The sequence below is a fragment of the Jaculus jaculus genome, chromosome 17, assembly GCF_020740685.1.
Source record: "Jaculus jaculus isolate mJacJac1 chromosome 17, mJacJac1.mat.Y.cur, whole genome shotgun sequence".
Classification (NCBI taxonomy): domain Eukaryota; kingdom Metazoa; phylum Chordata; class Mammalia; order Rodentia; family Dipodidae; genus Jaculus; species Jaculus jaculus.
Genome location: NC_059118.1, coordinates 6,057,239 through 6,077,500, shown reverse-complemented (window position 1 = coordinate 6,077,500; position 20,262 = coordinate 6,057,239). Strand labels below are relative to the sequence as shown.

The 20,262-nt window shown below is 50.8% G+C and overlaps 1 protein-coding gene across 1 annotated transcript in view; it reads right to left on the bottom strand.

The window, feature by feature from the left end:
* Slc22a14 (solute carrier family 22 member 14) overlaps positions 1 to 12,589 on the bottom strand; it is a 16,729-nt gene extending 4,140 nt beyond the window's left edge. Inside the window, exons 1-8 of the mRNA XM_012949560.2 lie at positions 12,554 to 12,589; positions 7,859 to 8,368; positions 6,181 to 6,284; positions 5,849 to 6,003; positions 4,920 to 5,088; positions 1,961 to 2,081; positions 1,625 to 1,722; positions 51 to 265 (exon numbers count right to left, since the gene is read on the bottom strand). Coding sequence (XP_012805014.1) covers positions 51 to 265; positions 1,625 to 1,722; positions 1,961 to 2,081; positions 4,920 to 5,088; positions 5,849 to 6,003; positions 6,181 to 6,284; positions 7,859 to 8,368; positions 12,554 to 12,589 — 1,408 coding nt within the window. The remainder of the gene's footprint in view (positions 1 to 50; positions 266 to 1,624; positions 1,723 to 1,960; positions 2,082 to 4,919; positions 5,089 to 5,848; positions 6,004 to 6,180; positions 6,285 to 7,858; positions 8,369 to 12,553) is intronic.
* Between the last annotated feature and the right edge of the window lie 7,673 nt (positions 12,590 to 20,262).

The following is a 20,262-nucleotide window of genomic DNA, read 5'->3' as shown; positions in this document are numbered from 1 at the left end:
TGGGGCACAGGGAAGGCAGGAGGTAGCCTGTTGGGTAGTGTAGAATGTACCTTGCGGGAGGAACAAGAGGATGAAGCTTATGATAGTGGCTTGGGTGAGAGTCAAAGTCAGGCTCCACTTCCTCCCAATCTGCTCAAGGAAGAAAATGTAGCAGAGCCGGGCAGGCACATCCATTATGCCAAGGATGACCTGTCCAAAGTAGACGTTCATCCCAAACTGTTTCATCTTGCGGTTCATTGAGAAATACGTATAACTGACAGTGAACCTGGAACAAAACCAGGAGAGAGCCTGGTGTGGTGATGCACCTCTTTAATCCCAGCACTCAGGAGGCAGAGGTAAGACGATAGATGTGCGTCCACCCTGAGACCACATAGTGAATTCCAGGTCAGCCTGGGCTAGATTGAGACCCTGCCTTGAGAAACTAAAACAACAAACAAGGCCGGAGAGATGGCTTAGCTGTTAAGTGTTGCCTATGAAGCCTAAGGACCCCAGTTTGAGGCTTGATTTCCCAGGACCCACGTAAGCCAGATGCACAAGGTGGTACATGCATCTGGAATTTGTTTGCAGTGGCTAGAGGCCCTGGTGTGCGCATTCTCTCCCTCTCTCTCTCTCTCTGTCTCTTTCTCTCTGTATCTATCTGTCACTCTCAAATAAATAAATAAAAGTAAACAAAAATAAAACATCATAAAAGAACAAACAAAAACAGGAGAGAGAGAAACAGAGATGAGATAGAAACAAAGAAAGGCTGCTAGAGAGATGGTTTAGTAGTTAAGGCACTTGCCTGCAAGGCCTAAGGACCCAGGTTCGATTCCCCAGTACCCACATAAGGCAGATGCACAAGGTGGTGCACTTGTGTCTGGAGTTCATTTACAGTGGCTGCAGGCCCTGGTGTGGGCTCTCTCTCTCTCTCTCTCTCTCTCTCTCTCTTTCCTTCCCTCCCTCCTTCTCCTTCTCTATTTGCCTCTCTATCTCTCACTCAAATAAATAGATAAATAAATTAATAAGATATTTTGTTTAAAAAAGACACAGAAAGGACAGATGAGATAGAGACACAGAGACAGACAGAAACAGGGAATATGGAGACAGACAGAAACCGAGTCAGGGAGAGAGAGGCTGAGGACAAGGCGGTGAAGAGGGGCAGGGTAAGAATGAAGGAGGGAAACAGACACAGAGAGAGCTGGAGATGACTGTCAGGAAAGTGCTTATCACGCCATCATGAAGACCTGAGTTCGGTTTCCCAGCAGCCGCGTACACGTCGGGGGAGGCAATGCACACCTGTAATGCAAGAGCTGGGAGGAAGAGACAGGAGGACTGCCGGCGCTCTCTGGCCAGCTAGCTAGTCTGATTGGTGAAGTCCAGACCAATGGGAGAGTCTGTCTCAAAAAGAGGTGGCACGTGAGGTTATCCTGTGGCCTCCACATACATGCACACACACTTGCATGTGCACCCATACATCCGTGTGCTCGAAGAACCAAAAAAAAGGAGGAGGAGGAATAATCATGGCAGAGACCTGGGAGACATGGCCCTAGCTCCTGCTCCTCACACAGCCTGACCAACCCCACGCATGCCCTCGCCAGAGCGTGCAGCCCACCCATTGCCTCCTTGGCCAGTCCTGAGTACTCACCAAACACAGCCCATCGCCATGACCACCTTGAAGAGGTGCTTGTTGTTGTAGAAGTCCAGGATAGAGGCTTTAGTCAGCTTCTTCCCCAGTGGATGCAGCTGCAGGCGAGGCGAGTCCAGCCAGAGAGGCGGCAGAGCTGAGACTCCAGCCGGCTCCCTCCCCCGTGCCCCCCATCCCCGCCCAGGGCCCGGTGGTCTCTGGCCTGGCCCAGCAAAGCTTCATTCTGCTGCTGTCATTCTCCTCAAGCTGAGGACAAGCTCTGGCTCCGCGTCCCACCGAAAGGGTGGAGGACGGAGCCTTCCCTCACCCTGCAGCACTGGCCAGCAAGCGCGTTACCTCTTTCAGCAGACTCGGGGGAATCAGTGTCTTGTTCATGTCGGCTGCATAGCACAGTGCCTTCTTGGCCTCCTCCACCTTCCCTTTCATCATCAGCCACCGCGGAGACTCCTGGACAATCCTGCGTGGGGTCCGCCCCTCTCTTACCTCAAAGATTCCAGGACTCCTTGGTTATCCCCACCCCAAGCTCGGCAGTGCTCACCCTGCTACAGCATGAGGAAACCAAGGGTCCTTGGAAGCCGCCATCAATCTCAAGAGACCCTCTGCCCCTACCTGGAAGCCAGTTCTCCTCCAAGCCACACACAGTCCCCACTATAGGTCAGCGACACCCGGACACTTGCTGCTTCTGCCCCGCCTCTTTTCCTACCTCCAGTCACCCTTAAGCTTTCTTTCCTACGTTAGGGCACCGTCCCAGCCCACACCCTTCTGGGGGAGTTGAAGCGTAGCTGTTCCCCCCAGGCTTGACATAACCATCGCCATCATGAAACAGGGCATGAAGCAGGGCGTGATGGTGCATGCCTTTAATCCCAGCACTCGGGAGGCAGAGGAAGGAGGATCGCCGTGAGTTCGAGGCCACCCTGAGACTCCATAGTGAATTCCAGGTCAGCCTGAGCCAGAGTGAGACCCTTCCTTGAGGAAACCAAAAATTAAAAAAAAAAAAAAAAGAACCTAGAATTCTAAAAAGGGTAAGTGATCTCAGTGCCTCTCTCCGACCAGCCTTATCTCCTTTTTGATTATCTATCCACTGCCTCCTAAAAAAGGCACAAGGGGACTCTGTCCCTTCTTCCTTGTGAACACATGTAGAAGGTGTCACCTGTGACAAACAGGCTCCCAGCAGCTGCCAGATACACTCTCTCTCATAAAAAGAAAAAAGTTGGTCATATGTGGATCCTAGCTACAGATGATTGGGCTTCTGTGTGGGAATGAAAATACTTGGTAGCAGAGGCCAGTAAGTTAAAAAGGAGACATAAAAGGAAGAGAAAGGAAGGGAGAAGGGCTTAATAGGTTGGTATTGTATATATGTAAGTACAATGATTGAGATGGGGAGGTAATATGATGGAGAATGGAATTTCAAAGGGGAAAGTGTGGGGGAGGAAGGAGGGAATTTCCATGGGATTTTTTTTATAATCATGGAAAATGCTAATAAAAATTTTTTAAAAAAAGAAAAAAGTTGGTCAATGCCCTCTGCAGAATTGGACAGATGCAGATGCCTAAGCTACTTCTATGCTCTCCATCTTGACTAGAAACCTTATCTCTTATAATGATGCCATGTGTAGTGCAGGGGTTAAAACACAGGGGCAGCTGGGCATGGTGGTGCACACCTTTAATCCCAGCCCTTGGGAGGCAAACGTAGGAGGAGCTTTGTAAGTTCAAGGCCAGCCTGGACTACAGAGTGAATTCTAGGTCAGCCTAGGCTAGAGTAAGACCTTACCTCAAAACAAAAAAAAGGAAAACCTCAGGGGCTCTATATTCATGACCTCATAGTAGCTGACACTACCTACAAAAGACCTGCGTAATAGGAGGGGAAAGTGATGATATCACAATAGCGGAGAGAGTAGTTGGAAAGAAGAGGTGATTCAGTGGAGGGGGGATTCGTGAGGGGAAAAGAAGGGTGATGGGAGGGGATTATGATCATGGTATATTGTCTGTATTTATGGAAGTTGTCACCAGATAGGCTGAGTTAAAAAGTCTCAGGCCTATGACTTTTCACCCTACCAGTTTTCCCCACCCTTGGAAGTGTCCATTCTCCCTCCTCACATTCATCTATTATGGCTGTGAAGATGAAAGGCCAGGGCTGCAGAGGCTGCTCACTGGCTAAAAACATATGCTTGCAAAGCTCACCGACCCTGGGTTTGACTTCCTAGTGCCCACATAAAGCCACATGCACAGAGTGGTGCATACTTCTGGAGTTTGTTTGCAGAGCCCAGAGCCCCTGGCATGCCCATACATTCCCCCTTTCTCTCTCTCTCTGAAATAAATAAAGAAAAACATGAAATGGCATTATGTCAGGATTATGGTGTTGGCTCCTCCCCCTCGCCCCTCTCTCTCTTGCCTCTGCCCCTTCCTGTGGGCCCAGCCTCATACTCCTGTCCCCTGCCCTCGCTCCTCTAAACTCTGTTCCACAGTTGTCACGTCACAGCTCCAAGCCTCTCATGTTCCTCCTGCCTGTCAGATGCCCCACATGACTCTGCCTCAATTGTCCACACAAGCCCTTTCCCTGTAAAGTGTCATTTCCTGGGTGACACCATTTTGTTTCTTACAGTTTATTTACTCGGCGTGGGTGCATGTGGCCTCGCTTTCCACCTCCAGTTCACCTCTGTGCTGTGGGCTTCAGGGAGAGTCTCACGGTCCCCACACCTCCCCCCCACACCGGGTGCCCGGGGATGACAGCAGCCTGCCACAGCTCTCACAAGGGCTTTGGGGACCTGAGCTCAGGTACTCAAGGGCTGCATGGCACGCGCTTTTCCCACTGAGCCATCTCACCAGCCTCGGGCGACCCCGTCTTCAGTGCCTACTCACGTGGCATGTGCCTCGCTGTGTCTGCACTGAAGCCACCTCAGGGTGACAGAGGCCAGCCCAGACTGTCTCAGCCTTACCTCTTTAAGCCAGACTTTTGCCATTGAAACACTTCAGCCTGTTTTTCTGGCTTTTTTTTTTTTTCCCTTCGAGGTAGAGTTTCACTCTAGCCCAGGGTGACCTGGAATTCACTATGTAGTCTTAGGGTAACCTCGAACTCAAGGCGATCCTCTTACCTCTGCCTCCTGAGTGCTGGGATTAAAGGCGTGTGCCACCACGCCCGGCTCCTCTGGCATCTTTGAGGGTCACCTCTGAAGGCAGCAAATGCTCTTGGATCCTTGTCACTTCACCCACATGCCCTTTCTCCCGCCCGCGCCCACAGCCCTCCACTTGGACCCGGAACCCCCCCCCCCTTGGGCACGCCCCGAACGCGGTTGCTCACCAGATGTAGGAGACGAAGGGCAGCATGGGCATCCCACCCACCAAGAACAGCAGCCGCCAGTGCGGGATTCCGTAGGCAAAGCCCGAGACAGCCAAGTGCCCCACGGCGAAGAAGCAGTGCTCCAGGATGATGGCGTGGGCCCGGTGCTCACCCACGAGCCACTCCATGACTGCGCCCAGGCGAGAGAAGAGCACCACGGTCAGCTGCCCGCCCCTGTGCCTCCCGGGGCAGCCCTGCCGGGCATCCTGGCCCTCCGCGCCACTCCCCGGCATCCTCACGCTGGCCGCTCCTGCTGCACCTTCTGCCAGAGCAGCAGCCCTCACAGGGAAGGCCTGATCTAGGCATCATGTCCCTTAGCAGTTGCCTTTGGCCACTGGTCCTTTGGCCCCTTTTAGGTCTAAGGCTCCGGGGAGGACCAGCTTTCTCTGGCAGGCTCCCGGCGAGAAGTGGGACGAAGGAGCCCTGTGCCCAGCAGGGTTGCAGGTATTTGATTCCAGATGCCAGTGTGTGTGCGCTGGGAATGTTGGCCCCACGCGGGTCTGGGTTGAAAACCCAGCTCCCTTCTGCTGCGTGACCCTGGACCAGCTAGCTAACTTCTGTGAGGCTCAAGTGTTCTCAAAGCAGCTGCCTTGATTCTCAGGGGCTGAGCCTCTTTCACCCGTGTGGGGGTGCTGGGGTGCGCAGGGAGCACACAGAGGGCACACGAGAGGCACGGGGGACCAGCACGGAGGATGAGAGTGGAGGACACCTTCAGGCAGTCAGGCATGGCCTCTCCTGCCCCTCCTTCCCTGGCTGGGCGCTGTGGCTTGCAAATGGGTCAGCGTGAGTCTAACCATCCCAGACCAACGCTGCCCGCTGCTCCCTGACACGCCCCTGCCTCCTGCCCGCTGTCCTTGCCCCACCCCACGCCGCCCTCGAGGCGCAATCACCTAAGGACACGCTGCTGATGACGTAGCCCACCACTGCCTGGGAGACCATGAAGCGGAAGAAAAGATACTGGCGAAAGCTGCCCACAAACGCTGTCCCAAAGCCGAAGATGGCCATTCCCAGCAGGGACAGCAGGACGGCTGGATAGCGGCCAAACCTACGGGTGATCAGGGGACACTGCCTCAAAATGCCAAGACCGCCCTGGCTGGCTACAGTGGTCAGTACACCTGTGCGGTCCCACATGAAGCCTTTGCCTCCCCCTCCTCAAGACTCTAAATACCCCACGAGGAAGCAGGGTGTCCCAAGGCATCAGTGAGAACCCCAATAGACTCACCTGTCACTTATGGACCCAAAGATAAGAGACCCTGACAGGATGCCTGCCAGGTTTATGGTATGCACCATCTCCTTGCTTGGTTCATTGCCGCACACCAGGTCAAACTGAGGGTTAGACACAGGAGGTTGGCCACAGCCTCCAGCCAGAGCCAGCCTTTGGGGTCTAGAGACGGAGCCTGGCCAGGAGGTGAGGGAGGACACCCTTAGACAGAGTAAGGTGTCTGAGTGTAAGGTGCTTCGGCTCTTGCCTGTTTCCTGTTCAGAACCTGGCAGACCCCAATGTTAGGCCTGGAGAAAGGAACCAGAGACATGGGACAAGAAGGGACATGGATGGGCTGGAGATATGGCTTAGCGGTTAAGCGCTTGCCTGTGAAGCCTAAGGACCCCGGTTCGAGGCTCGGTTCCCCAGGTCCCACGTTAGCCAGATGCACAAGGGGGCGCACGCGTCTGGAGTTCGTTTGCAGAGGCTGGAAGCCCTGGCGCGCCCATTCTCTCTCTCTCCCTCTATGTCTTTCTCTCTGTGTCTGTCGCTCTCAAATAAATAAATAAATAATTTAAAAAAAAAAAAAAGAAGGGACATGGAGACTGGAGACATGTCTTAGCGGTTAAGGCACTTGCCTGTGAAGCCCAAGAACGCATGTTCAATTCTCCAGGTCCCATGTAAGCAGATGCACAGTGATGCAAGCATGCAATGTTGCACATGTGCACAAGGGGGCGCATGCGTCTGGAGTTCGTCTGCAGTGGCTGAAGGCCCTGGGGAGCCCATTTTCTCTCTCTCTCAATCTCTTTCTCTCTCAAATAAATAAATAAGTCAGGCATGGTGGCACACACCTTTAGTCCCAGCACATGGGAGACAGAGGTAAGAGGATCGCCATGAGTTCGAGGCCACCCTGAAACTACATAGTGAATTCCTGATCAGCCTGGGCTAGTGTGAGACCCTACCTTGAAAGACCAAAAATAAAAATTAAAAATTAATTAATTACTTTAACTTAAAAAAAAAGACGGGGCTGGAGAGATGGCTTAGCGGTTAAGTGCTTGCCTGTGAAGCCTAAGGACCCCAGTTCGAGGTTCGATTCCCCAGGACCCACGTTAGCCGGATGCACAAGGGGGCGCATGCGTCTGGAGTTCATTTGCAGTGGCTGGAGGCCCTGGTGTGCCCATTCTCTCTCTCCCTCTCTATCTCAACTTGGCCCCTTCTCTCTCTGTGTCTCTGAAATAAATAAATGAAAATAAAATATTTTTTACGAAAAGACGGGACATGGATGGGGACGTAACCAAGTTCAGGCACAAACTGGTTCGGGGAACTAACCTGGGACTTCGCACGGGCGGTTCTGTGCTGGGAAGAACTCAGGCTACAGTTCAGGCTGCTAAGCCCAGAGAAACGCCCGGTAAGGCCCGCTTCTTTCCCATCCCTAGCTCTGAGAGCTCAGGTAACCCAGCCATGGCCTGGGTGGCAAACCTTACGTGGACACCCTGTCTCTAACTACAAATGCACCTGGCAGGGCTGGGAAGGAGAAAAACAGAGGCTTTTCCTAGACAAAATTGGCAAGGCCCACGGTGGGGAGCGGGAACCCCGATTGTCTTCCCTGGCCCACCTCTTCCGGATGGCATCAGGGCTGGTCGCCACCCCTCTCTGCTGTCTCTAGGCTCACAGTGGGTAGCTGTAAACACAAACACACCTCGTTGACCAGCGATCGCGTCTTGGAATCAGGATAGATCCACCCATCTTGACATATTTCCGTGTAGTTAAGGCCAAAGGTGATGATAGAGTTCAGGTCCCATGACACAGGTAAGTACATGAGACATGTCTGGAAGCTGCCATTGCGTGCACGGGGCAAGGTGAGGTTCAGCTGCTCAGCCTCGGAGAGGTTGGGACCCACTGCCAGGATCCAGCTGGTGTTGCAGTAGGGTGTCTGGTGTGTGAACACGAAGTAATCGGCGTACAAAAAGAAGGCCGACAGCATGTTGGGGATGAAGGTGAGGGCCACCAGCCTCCGCTGGAAGGTGCCAAACTCCCCCACAGCATCCAGGACGTTGGCTAACTTGTCATCCTGCTTGCTGTCCAAGGCCCTCAGTCTCCGTAACTTCTCCAAGGACTGAGAGCCAGTAGGACAGGAGCCCTCCTGCTGGCTGACTTTTCTGAGAGCATGGGTTCTGAGATCGCCACGGAAGTTGTCCTCTTCTTCTAGCTGTTCAAAGGAAGGACGGAGCCAGCTCAGCCGTGTGACACACTTTCCCAGACTTCAGACACCGGCGTCGGAACCAAAGAACAGAAAGCGCCCTCTGCCTTGAAGTGTGTGGAGTGCATGGCCCCTCCTTAAATTTCTGAAATTTCTTTGTTCACGGCATTTTTCCTCATTGGCTCAACCATCCCTGATTGTTAGCACAATGGATGTATATATGTGTGTGTGTACATATGTACATATATGTATAGGCATGTGCATGTGTAGTATTGTGGTGTGGTGTGTATGTGGCATGCATGGTATATGCACTGTGTATGTGTACATGCACACACCCCCTGCACATTTGTGTGGAGGCAAGAGGAAAATGTTAGGGGTCTTCCTCTGTTCCTTATCCACATATTTCCTTTTTAAAAATTTTTTAATGAGTTCTTTTAAAAATATTTATTTATTTGAAAGAGAGAAAGAGGTACAGAGAGAAAGAGAGAAAATGGACACGCTAGAGCCTCCAGCCGCTGCAGAGAAACTCCAGACGCATGTGCCACCTTGTGCATCTGGCTTACATCGGCACTGGGGAATTGAACCTGGTTCTTTAGGTTTCAAAGGCAAGTGCCTTAATCGCTAAGCCATCTCTCCAGCCCCACATAGTTCCTTTGAGATGGAGTATCCCTCTGAACCTGGAGCTACTGTTTTTAAAAGCCCCAGTGATTCCCTGTTCTCCACTCCCCACAAGACGAGGGTTACAGTCATGCATGATCATGCCCAGATGTTTACACAGATGTAGGGAATTGGACCCTTCCAGGCCCTAAAGCTTGTGTGGTAAGCACACTTAGCCACTGAGACATCTCTACAGCCCTGCAGTGGATATTTTTTTAAAATACACATATATTTTTGTTTTTATTTAATTTGAGACAAAGAATGGACATGGCAGGGCCTCCAGCCACTGAAAAAATCTCCAGGTGCATGTGCCACCTTGTGTAGCTGGCTTACATGGGTCCTGGGGAATCTAACCTGGGTCCTTTGGCTTTACAAGCAAGCGCCTTAACTCCTAAGCCATCTCTCCAGCTCAGTGATTATTTTTAATGTTGTAGAGAATGCCCTCCTGTAGGATGTGAGGAACTCTCAACTGGAAAGATTTGCCTACTCTGGGGCACCACTGGAATCACCTCTGGGGACCCTTCCTTCAAATAAATAAATGAATAAATAAATTAAATTAAATTGTGACTGTTAAATTCTCTTGTTAACTTGATCAGATTAGGAATCAAGGAAGAAGTATGCGTCGTGGGCAGGTCTGTGGGAAGAATGTACTGAGAGAGGAAGTCCTTCCCCCAGAGCAGGCTGCCCTTCTGGTGGTGGACTGTAGAGAGAGAAGCTGCAAGAGAACCCTGTGTCTTTTGTTAACTGTTTTCTGGTGCCCACATCTACCCTATCGCCGGTATCCCTCATGGACAATGGACCATGAAGACCAGTGGGTCTCCAGGAATCCTCCAGGTCTTCAATGCCAGACTACAGCTGAGATATCCAGCCTCCTGGACTGAGAAGCTACTGGGTTCTCAGCCTCCCCAGCCTGCACATGGCCACCGATGGACCTGGACCATGTGGTGGTTTGAATAGATGGCCCCCAATATATTCAGTTCTTTATTGTTTGTAGTTTGCATTCTGCAGCCACCTGGCTAGAGGCAGTGTCACTGGGCGAATCTTATGGTGTGGTGGTGGGTTTCAGATTCCAATCTAAAGATATGCAAAGTATGCCTAGCTGGAGTTCCAAAAGTGTGTTGTGTGGCTTTTGGCTTTTGATTTTTAGGCTTATGCTTATCTCTGTCTGCTTGGTCCTGTGAAGGCAGGCCAGCTTCTTCTGCCATTTATGAAACTTCCCCTGGATCTGTAAGCTTCAATAAATATCCCTTCTTCCGTAACTGCCTGGTCTGGAAGTTCATCTCAGTGAACCTGAAGCTGTTTGCTACAGACTGCCCAGCCTGAACCCTTTAAGCCCATCTAATAAATCTTGTCTATAATACATGTCCATTCTATTGGCCTGCTCTTCTCAACAACCCTAATACAAAAATAAAATAAGGGCTAGAGGGCATGGCTTGGTGGTCAAGCACTTGCCTGTGAAACCTAAGAACTCAGGTTCACTTCCCTAGTGCCCACATAAGCCAGATGCACAAGGTGGCACATGGGTCTGGAGTTGGTTTGCAGTGGCTGGAGGCCCTGGGGCGTCCATTCTCTCTCCCTCGTCTGTCTCTTTCGTTCTCTCTCTCTCTCTCTCTCTCTCTCTCTCTCTCTCTCTCTCTCTGTCTCGCTCTCACTCTCAAATAAACAAATATTTTAAAATATATAATAAGATAAACATCTGCCAGAAGCCTTGGCCAAGAGCTGGGATGCAGAACACCAGATCGAGGTGGGGAGAACACAGAGTCAAAGTGGAGGGGCAGGCAAGGGTAAGAGGGCCAACATTGCCGCGGGCAGCAGCAAAGGCCAGCAATTAAGCTGGCCACTGCGTTTGGAGCTGAAACCTCAGCAGGGCTAAAGAGGCCCTGGGTTGCGGTCCCCTTTGGCCACCGGCAGGAGCAACAAGCTTTCTCGGTGGAAACGTTCTCCAAGCTGCTCCTGCAAGACTCTCACGGCACAAGAACAAGCAGAGGTTCTGGTCTGAGAAGGAAAGCCACGCTAAGAACAGAACCCACAGACAAGGGACTGTGCTCTTAGATAAAAAGTAGAGAGCAGCCAGCATATAAACTGTGGTGGTTTGATTGTAAGTGTCTGTCAAAGCCTCAGGTATTTTTGATTAAGATAAAGCTTCCCTCCCCCTGTCTTAAGTAATTTTTAAAAATGATAAAAAGCCAGGTGTGGTGCCGCACGGCTTTAATCCTAGCATTCAAGAGGTAGGAGGATCGTGGTAATTTTGAGGCCACCCTAAGACTACATAGTGAATTCCAGGGCAACATGGGCTAGAGCAAAACCCTACCTGGAAAAAAAAAAAAAAGGTAAAGCATCCTATTTAAGGACTGGAGAGAGAGAGCTTAGCTGTTAAGGAACTTGCCTATAAAACCTAAAGACCCAAGTTTGATTCCCCAGGACCCACATAAGCCAGATGTACAAGGTGGCACATGTGTCTGGAGTTTGTTTGCAGTGTCTAGAGGCCCTGGTGCACCCATTCTCTCTGTGTCTCTCTTCCTCTTTCTCTCTCTCTTAAATAAATAAGTAAATAAACTATTTAAAGGGTGTTAACCCTAGAATTTTAAAAACAAGTGTCCTGGGCTGGAGGGATGGCTTGGTGGTTAAGGCGTTTGTCTGCAAAGCCAAAGGACCCAGGCTCAATTCCCCAGGGACCCACGTATGCCGGACGCACAAGGTGGTAATGGCTGGAGGCCCTGGAGTTCCTGCATGTGTGTGCTCTCTCTTTCTCTCTCCCTCTTTATGTCTGTCAAATAAATACATAAAAATAACTAAAAACAAAAAAACAAGCTTCCTACTTAGGTCTCCAGCAGGCAGAGCCCTGCTGGGGGAGGGGTCACCCTGGGGTGAGCTCAGGTCCCGCCCTAAGGTGTGTTCCGAGCCAGCTCAGCTCTGGCATGTTCCTCTTCTCCCTGTGCTGAGAAAGGAGTGAGCCAGCTTCCTCTGCCCGGACTTAAGCTTCCCCGGGAATCTTTTAAGTCTGAAATAAACCCTTTCTTCCCATAAGCTGCTTCTGGTCAGGTATTTGTCCCAGAAATGAGAAGTTAACTGCAGCATAAACCTTGCCAGGAAATCAGAGCTGGCCAGATACGCTACTGCACACCTGCAGCCAGAACTCTAGCCCTGGCAGGTGAGGTGGGAAGATCACAACTTCAAGGCCAGTCTGAGTTTCCTAATAAGACTTTATTCCATTTTTTTTAATTTTTATTTTTTATTAGAGTACTTCTTTTGTTATATATTTTATTTATATCTTTGAGAGAGAGAGAGAAATAATGAAAAAAATATATATACGTCTATATTTTTTGGGGGGTTTTCGAGGTAGGGTCTCACTCCAGCCCAGGTTGACCTGGATTCACTCTGTAGTCTCAGACTGGCCTTGAACTCATGGAGATCCTCCTACCTCTGCCTCCCGAGAGCTGGGATTAAAAATGTGCACCACCATGCCCATCTTGCAATGTCTTTTTGTTTGTTTGTTTTTTACAAAAGTGGTTATTTTCTCGTTTGCTTAGAACTTACCTTATTTATATCTTCCGTCTTGTTCTGGTGGCTCATGGCCCTCCTTTTCCCTCTCCAAAGAGTCTTGAAATAAATGACAATCTGGTCACTCTATGAGAAAGCACACTTAAAATATAAGGACAAGCTGGGTGTGATGGTGCACACCTTTAATCACAGCACTCGGGAGGCAGAGGTCGGAGGATCACCATAAATTCAAGGCCACCCTGAGAATACAGCCTGGGCTAGAGTGAGACCCTACCTTGAAAAACAAAAAAACAAAAAAAATAAAATTTAAGAACATAATGAGGTAGGAAGATGCCTGAGAGTATATAGTGAATTCCAGGTCAGCCTAGGCTAGATTAAGACCCTACCTCAAAAAATAACAACAACGAAAAAAAGAATTTAAAAATATAAGGACATAAAAGCATTAAGCTTGGAGTTGGAGAGATGACTCAGCATTGTATCACTGTCCTCAGGACACTGTAGGCACCAGAACTGCTCCGCACTGGCATGATCCTAGATTGTACGCATCACCATGAAAATGGCCCTTTGTTCCCTGGGCTCACATCCAAGAACGAGGACCATCTCCATGGCTGTTGCCGTGAGTTCAGACCACCCTCCAGCAAGAGCAAACTGTCGGTCTACACCTCTTACAAGGTGTCTTATTCCTTATAGACGCCAGTCTGGGTGTTATATTTTGTCCGTTTATTTGTAAGCAGAGAGAAGAGACGCAGACAGAATGGGCACCAGGGCCTCCGCCACTATAAATGAACTCCAGATGCATGAGCCACTCTATGCATCTGGCTTTACGTGGGTACTGGGGAACCAAACCCTGGTCTTAAGGCTTTGCAGGCAAATGCCTTAACCTCTGAGCCATCTCTTCAGCCCCAGTCTGGGTGCTGTAACTTAATGATTTTGGTCATTTCCTAGGCATGCTTGGACATCTACATCTTCGTCCTTGTCCTTTCTATTCTACTGGAGGCTGAGCGGCTGCATTGCCTGGATGCCCCTCTAGATCTCCTTCCAGGTCCTACAGTCTGACCTTCAGTCTAGTAGAACTTCCCACTGAGGACTGAACCAAACACATAGTTTTGATGAGCACCCCTCCCAAACTCTTCTCCCAATGCTTCCCAGCTCCCTGCAGATTCTCGGTCCTCCGGGACAATTCTCCAGAAAGTTCTTTCAAGGATGGACCTTGGCTGAGACAAGCATAGCGGAAGGGCTGGAGGCTGGAGAGCTATAGGAAGGCCGAGCTACACATGCCAGGTTGATCCCCTAAGCCTGGCCCTGAGATGTGTCCCGGCCTGGTCCAGCCATCAGCCCATCCACATGATCATCATGTGGGCATGCTACCTGGCTGCCCTGCTGGCCCCCGCTGAGCAGGACCACATTCAGAAGCCACAGTGAGTCCTTCATTACAGCCAGGACAGTGGACAGGGATAGAAAAGGCTCACTGTCTGCTCAGGGTGACTCTTGAGACCAGATCTGGACCTCAGACATCAGTTCCAAGAGAATCAATGAGCATGTCCCTTTCCAACTTGGGACCTGAGTTTCTTACCAGCCACACAAGGGGATGGCCTTCCTCTTGGGCAGGAATTCTGGAACCCAGCCTGTGAACACACACTTTTGTGTAACTCATATTAACGCCTCACTGTATCTTACAGAAGGGATTAGCTATCAAAAGATTCCAATTGAGCACTTTTTTACTTTTTTATTTTATTTTGGTTTTCTGAGGTAGGGTCTCACTCTAGCCCAGGCTGACCTGGAATTCACTTTGTAGTCTCAGGGTGGCCTTGAACTCATGGTGATCCTCCTACCTCTGTCTCCTGAGTGCTGGGATTAGTGGTGTGTGGCACCATGCCCGGCTGGCATTTTCTTCTTGACGGTTGGCCTATGGAGACAGCATTCCCACGTGGCAAGAAAACTCCCAAGAGCTCAGTAGGAGCCATCCCATTCAGCACAGGTGTTACTTATTCTGCAGGAAGCTCAGCAGGGGCTGGTGTCATTTGACTCTTCATTGTCTGCTTGAGGGTGCCTGGCCCCAGTCTCTGGCACCCCTGCCATTAGCAAGACCAGCAGGTGTGCATTTGAGGCAGAAACACAAAAGGATGGGTGTGCCAGGGTGTGTCGGGGGCAGTGGTACCCAAATGACAGTCACAATGATGATGCTTTTGTCCCAGTCCCCAGAATCTGTGAATATGTCATCTGGATATGGGAAGAAGATTAAAGTCACAGACGAAACTGAGTTTGCTAACCAGATGGCTTCAGTAATAAAGCGACTTGGGCTGAAGCGATGGGTCACTAGTTAAGTCACTTGCCTACAAAGGCCAGCATCCCCACTTCCATTCCCCAGTACCCACCCAGATGCACAGAGCGGTGCATGGCCTCTGGAGTTCCTCCACAGCAGTTGGAGGCCCTGGCCTGCCCATTCTCTCTATCTCTCTTCTCTCTGCCTCCCTCTTTCTCTCTCCTTGCAAATAAATAAAATATTCAAGCCGGGCAGGATGGTGCATGCCTTTAATCTCAGCACTCGGGAGGCAAAGGTAGAAGGTTTGCTGTGAGTTTAAGGCCACCCTGAAACTACATAGTGTATATCAGGTCAGCCGGGGCTAGAGCAAGACCCTGCCTGGAAAAACCAAAAAAAAACAAACAAACAAAAAAAAAACATAAGATGGATCACAACAACCAAGGAAGACACTCAGTGTTGACCTCTGGCCTCTATATGCACTTGCCCACACACATTCAAACCACACACACACACACACACACACACACACACAGAAATGCAAAAAAGGGCTGGAGAGATGGCTTAGCACTTAAAGCATTTGCCTGCAGAGCCAAAGGATCCAGGTTTGATTCCCCAGGACCCACGTGAGCCAGATGCACAAGGTGATGCGTGTGTCTGGAATTCGTTTGCAGGACTGGAGGCCCCGACACGTCCATTCTCCTTCTCTATCCCTTCCCCTCTCTCAAATAAATTCATAAATAAATAAAATATTTTTTAAATGCAAAAAAAAGTACAATTGACCAAAAAGATTACCGTGGACTAAATGGACCTGACGTAACCTCCAGGCAACAAGAGGAAGGGGAGGTAGGAGATCAGAACCAAGGAAAGAGCTGACCAGCCCCTGCTCACTTTAAAGATGGACAAAGGGCATGAGCCAGCGATCTAGCAGCATCTGGAAGTTTCCAGAGCCTCTGGGAAGGAAGCCTTTGCCCACTTCTCGATGGGAGCCTAGTGAGAGCAGAACCAGAGGCGACAAACGTGCAGTCTTAAACTGCTAAGCGAGGCGCTGCCACAAGGGAAACCAAGGCCATGTGTGTCTGTACAAGGTGGGCGCTGGAGGTCAGTGGAGGGGACTCGGAGCGGTGAGGGGGAGGAGGAGGAGCCTTTGTTCAAGTGGACAGGTGCCAAGCAACCAGCCGCCAACACACCAAAGGCCGCGGAGGCCTGCTGGGGGTAAGCCGGGCACAGCACTTGACTCGAGCCCAGGAGATACCCTGGTGCCACACCTGAGAACTCACACTGACCCTTATTAGAGCCCACTCTTTCCACAGGCTCCCCAGCCAGCCAGGTCCGGGCAGGTTCCTATCCGCACCTGTGCTGAGAACGCAGCCCCTCAACACGGGGCATCGACACAGTGCCCGCCCTCCGCCCCTTGCAGTCCCTCCTCCCTAGAGACAAGTCCGCAAGCCAAAGCCAGAGCTCACCTGACCAATGTCCACACCCAGCCAGGCCCTTGGAAGCAGAACCCTGGGGGTTCCATTGGTGTCTAGGGGAGCTGGTGTCACAATGGAGGGGGGAGGGTGGGCTGAGAATGGCGAAGGCCACATCTGATGCCCGGGGCCCTGTGGACGGAGCGGGTTAAAGCAAACTGCGCTGTGCAAACTGCCGCATGAGTCAGCCTGGGCCTTTGTGCCAACTGTCTTCTGTACCTAGAGCACCCACCCCACCCAGAGACTTCCCGCCTCCTCTGAAAGATGCCCGCCCATCCTTCCAGATACCAGTGGGGGCTCGGCTGTCCCTCGGGCCTTCTTCACGCTGCAGCTGGCTTGTCCTTGCTCCCTGCCAGGTGCTTTGCCTCTGGAATACACCCCTGCCAAGTCAGCCTTGCTTAAGGACGCCTCGTCTGCCCCAGCTCTCCAGGAACCAGAGCCTTCCTCTGTAGAGCGTGGGAACAGGGCTCCAGTCTTCCTGCTTGGGGTGGGTGTGGGGACTTAGCACAGGACTGGGGTATCAGGCTACACAGAGGGGGAATATGAGAGACTCTGACTGGAGAAGATGAACTTTTGTGGCTTCTCTGAGCCCAGCAGCAGAGCCCCTCCTCCCCTACAGGTCAAGGGCCTCACTCTGGTTCCTGAGGTCATCGAAATGCAGCTCTGCCTTCCTTGCCCTGGCCAAAACAAAGGTCCCAAGATGCTTCGTGGAGAAACAGAAAAGGCAGCGAGCCGGCTGGGACCCAGGCCTGCCCAACCTCTCCAGCACCAGACACAGCACAGATCCAGGATGCCAACAAACCGGGCCACCAAAATACAGTGGGCGGGGCGGGGGAGGGAAATTGAATGTCCTGTTAGAAAAAGGCCACCAGGGCTGGGGAGATGGCACAGCAGTTAAAGGTGCTTGCTTGCAAAGTCTGGCAGCCCAGGGTTCTATTCACCCGTCCTCACACAAAGCCAGCTGCACAAAGTGGCGCGTGTGCCTGGAGTTCATTTGCAGTGGCAAGATGCCCTGGGCCCTGGCATGCCCAATCTGTGTGTGTGTGTGTGTGTGTGTTCCTGCTTGTAAATATATTTCAGAGGTCCCTTGAGGACTGCAGAAGGCTGGACTCTGGGTTTTCATGCCCTTCCAGAGCATTCAAGGTTAGAATCCCGGAGTGTAGCACAGGGACCCATGAACTCCTCCACTCCTGTGTGCGTGGGTGTGTGTTTGCTCATGTGCACGTGTGTGCTGCTGGAACTGAGCCCAAGGCCTCACACATACTGGGCAAACTCACCCACCACAACACGGGAAGGCTGTGGTGAGGGTTGGGAGGGCCCCACCCCCAGTGCCTGGGATCCGCACCCAGCACCAACCCTGACAGTGACCACCGTGAACACTGAGTGGCGGGTCCCCTGGGGCTGTGTCCCAAGTACGGGCTGTTTGACAGTGGTCCTGAGAGGACAGGTATGGCTTGGCACATGCTACCCATTGTTTGTCCCTACCATGTCCCCTTGTGTTCTGCTCTTCAGGACAGGGACAAGTTTAGATCTGTGTGACATCTCCTCTGGGGTCACAGAGGTCCCCAGCTGCTGAACCTTCCATCGGCAACCGCTAGAGACTTTTACCTGATAACAGGATGAATCACGGGGTATTTGCAAATAAGCAGAGGAAATCCTTCTCTCCAACCACCCATAATCCCTTAAGAATGTGCAAAGGATGGGCTGGAGAGATGGCTTAGCAGTTAAGTGCTTGCCTGTGAAGCCTAAGGACCCCGGTTCGAGGCTCGGTTCCCCAGGTCCCACGTTAGCCAGATGCACAAGGGGGCGCACGCGTCTGGAGTTCGTTTGCAGTGGCTGAAGCCCTGGCGCGCTTATTCTCTCTCTCTCCCTCTATTGTCTTTCTCTTTATGTCAGTCGCTTTCAAATAAATAAATAAATAAATAAATAAATAAATAAATAAATAAATAAATAAAAGAATCTGCAAAGGCTCCATAAACTATGGGTAAACCTATATATTCATGTTCGTGGCAATAAGGAATCCTATTATATCTATTCCCAGGAACCACAATCACTCAGCCACAGATGGAGGGCGTGGTGGTTTGATTCAGGTGTTCCCCCATAAACTTAGGTGTTCTGGATGCTAGGTTCCCAGCTGATGGAGATTGGAAATTAAAGCCTCCTAGAGGCAGTGCATTGTTGGGGGCGGGCTTATGGGCCAGTTTCCCCATGCCAGTGTTTGGCATACTCTCCTGTTGCTACTGCTCACCCTGTTGCTACTGTTGGCCAGGGGGTGATGTCCACCCTCTGCGCATGTCATTTCCCCTGCCATCATGGAGCTTCCCCCTCGAGCCTGTAAGCTAAAATAAACCTCTTTTTTCCCACAAGCTACTCTTGGTTGGGTGATTTCTATCAGCAATGTGAACCTGGCTGAAACAGTAATGCTGGTTCCAGGAGTGGGGGTCATTTGCTGCTAGACACCTGACTGTGTGGCTTTGGCCTTTGGGAGCTGATTTTCAAGGGGAATGTGGAAGGATTTGAAACCTTTGGCCTAAGAGACGCCTTGCAGTGCTGTAAGTACAGCTTGATGGACTATTCTGGTCTGAGCTGCAAGACCTGAATGCAGTAAGAACTATGGACTGTGAGGTTTGGCTTATGAGGGTGAGAATGAGCTTTGCTTGGACTGGGCTAGCAGTTTGTGTGAGAAGCTTGCTGTTGTGCCTATGTCCTGAGAAGCTGTGCAGGGTTGCTTTGTGTAGAAACAGACTGATGTGAGCAGAGGGGTATGCCATAAAAAAAAAATGAAATCTTTGGGCCAAAACTTCTGCCTGCCCAGCTGCAATTGTATGAGATTACAACCTTTGAAACTGGGCCAGCTGACCTGCACTGGGGCAACAGGAGGAATGTAGACTCTTTTGAAGGGGCCTGAATGCTCAAGGAGTGTCCTGTTCTTCAAAGTCTGCTTTATTTCCCCCGCCCCCCAGATTAACAAATTGGCATCTTACCTGGTATTGTGGAGTATAAGAAATGCAGGAAAGAGAGGGTCATTGAATTTGCAATATCGTCTTGTGTTTTGGAAATGGCCATGGGCAGTGTGAAGCAGGTTTGCTGGTTGCCTGCATGGAGACCCCATGGGGCCATGAGGATGAACCGTAGGTTGCAGTGGAGACCCAGTGGAGATGCCGGGACCACAAGATGGCTGCTAAGGAGAGCTGCCAGCCCCAGTGAACTTTTCCAGGAAGCTGGAAGGGTAGAATTGGAACTCCAGAGACTTGTTACTGGTAAGAATTATTGGACTTAGAGATTTGTCACTGGCTAGAGTTCTTGGACTTGGAGTTACAGAGTTTGATGTTTGATCTGTTTAAAGCTTGTATTGGTTGAATATTTCTTTGCTATGCACAATGTCATCTTTTGCAGTGTGAATGTTTATTCTGTGCCATTATGGGTTTTGGGGGGATTTTTTGGTATCATGGCTCGGTTAAAAGAACTTGGACTAAGGGCAAATATTAACAGCATTGGAATTGATAAAAACTATAGGGGACTTTTAAAGTTGGATGAATGCATTGCATTTTATATCATGTATGGTTATCAGTTTATGGGGGCCAGAGCCGGAATGTGGTGGCTTGATTCAGATGTCCCCCATAAACTTAGGTGTTCTGAATGCTAGCTTCCCAGCTGATGGCAATTGGAAAGTATAGCCTCCTGTAGGCACTGTATTGTTGGGAGCAGGCTTGTGGTTATTATAGCCAGTTTCCCCATGCCAGTGTTTGGCACACTCTCCTGTTGCTATTGTCCTCCTGATGTTGGCTAGAAGGTAATGCTCACCCTCTGCTCATGCCATCATTTCCCCTGCCATCATGGAGCTTCCCCCTCGAGCCTGTAAGTCAAAATAAACCTCTTTCTTCCCACAAACTGTTCTTGGTTGGAGGATTTCTCCCAGCAATGTGAACCAGACTGCAACAGAGGGCATGTCTGCACTATGGATCAGGAAACTGCTTGCAGCTCTAACATGTCCTTTCCCACTTCCACCTCCG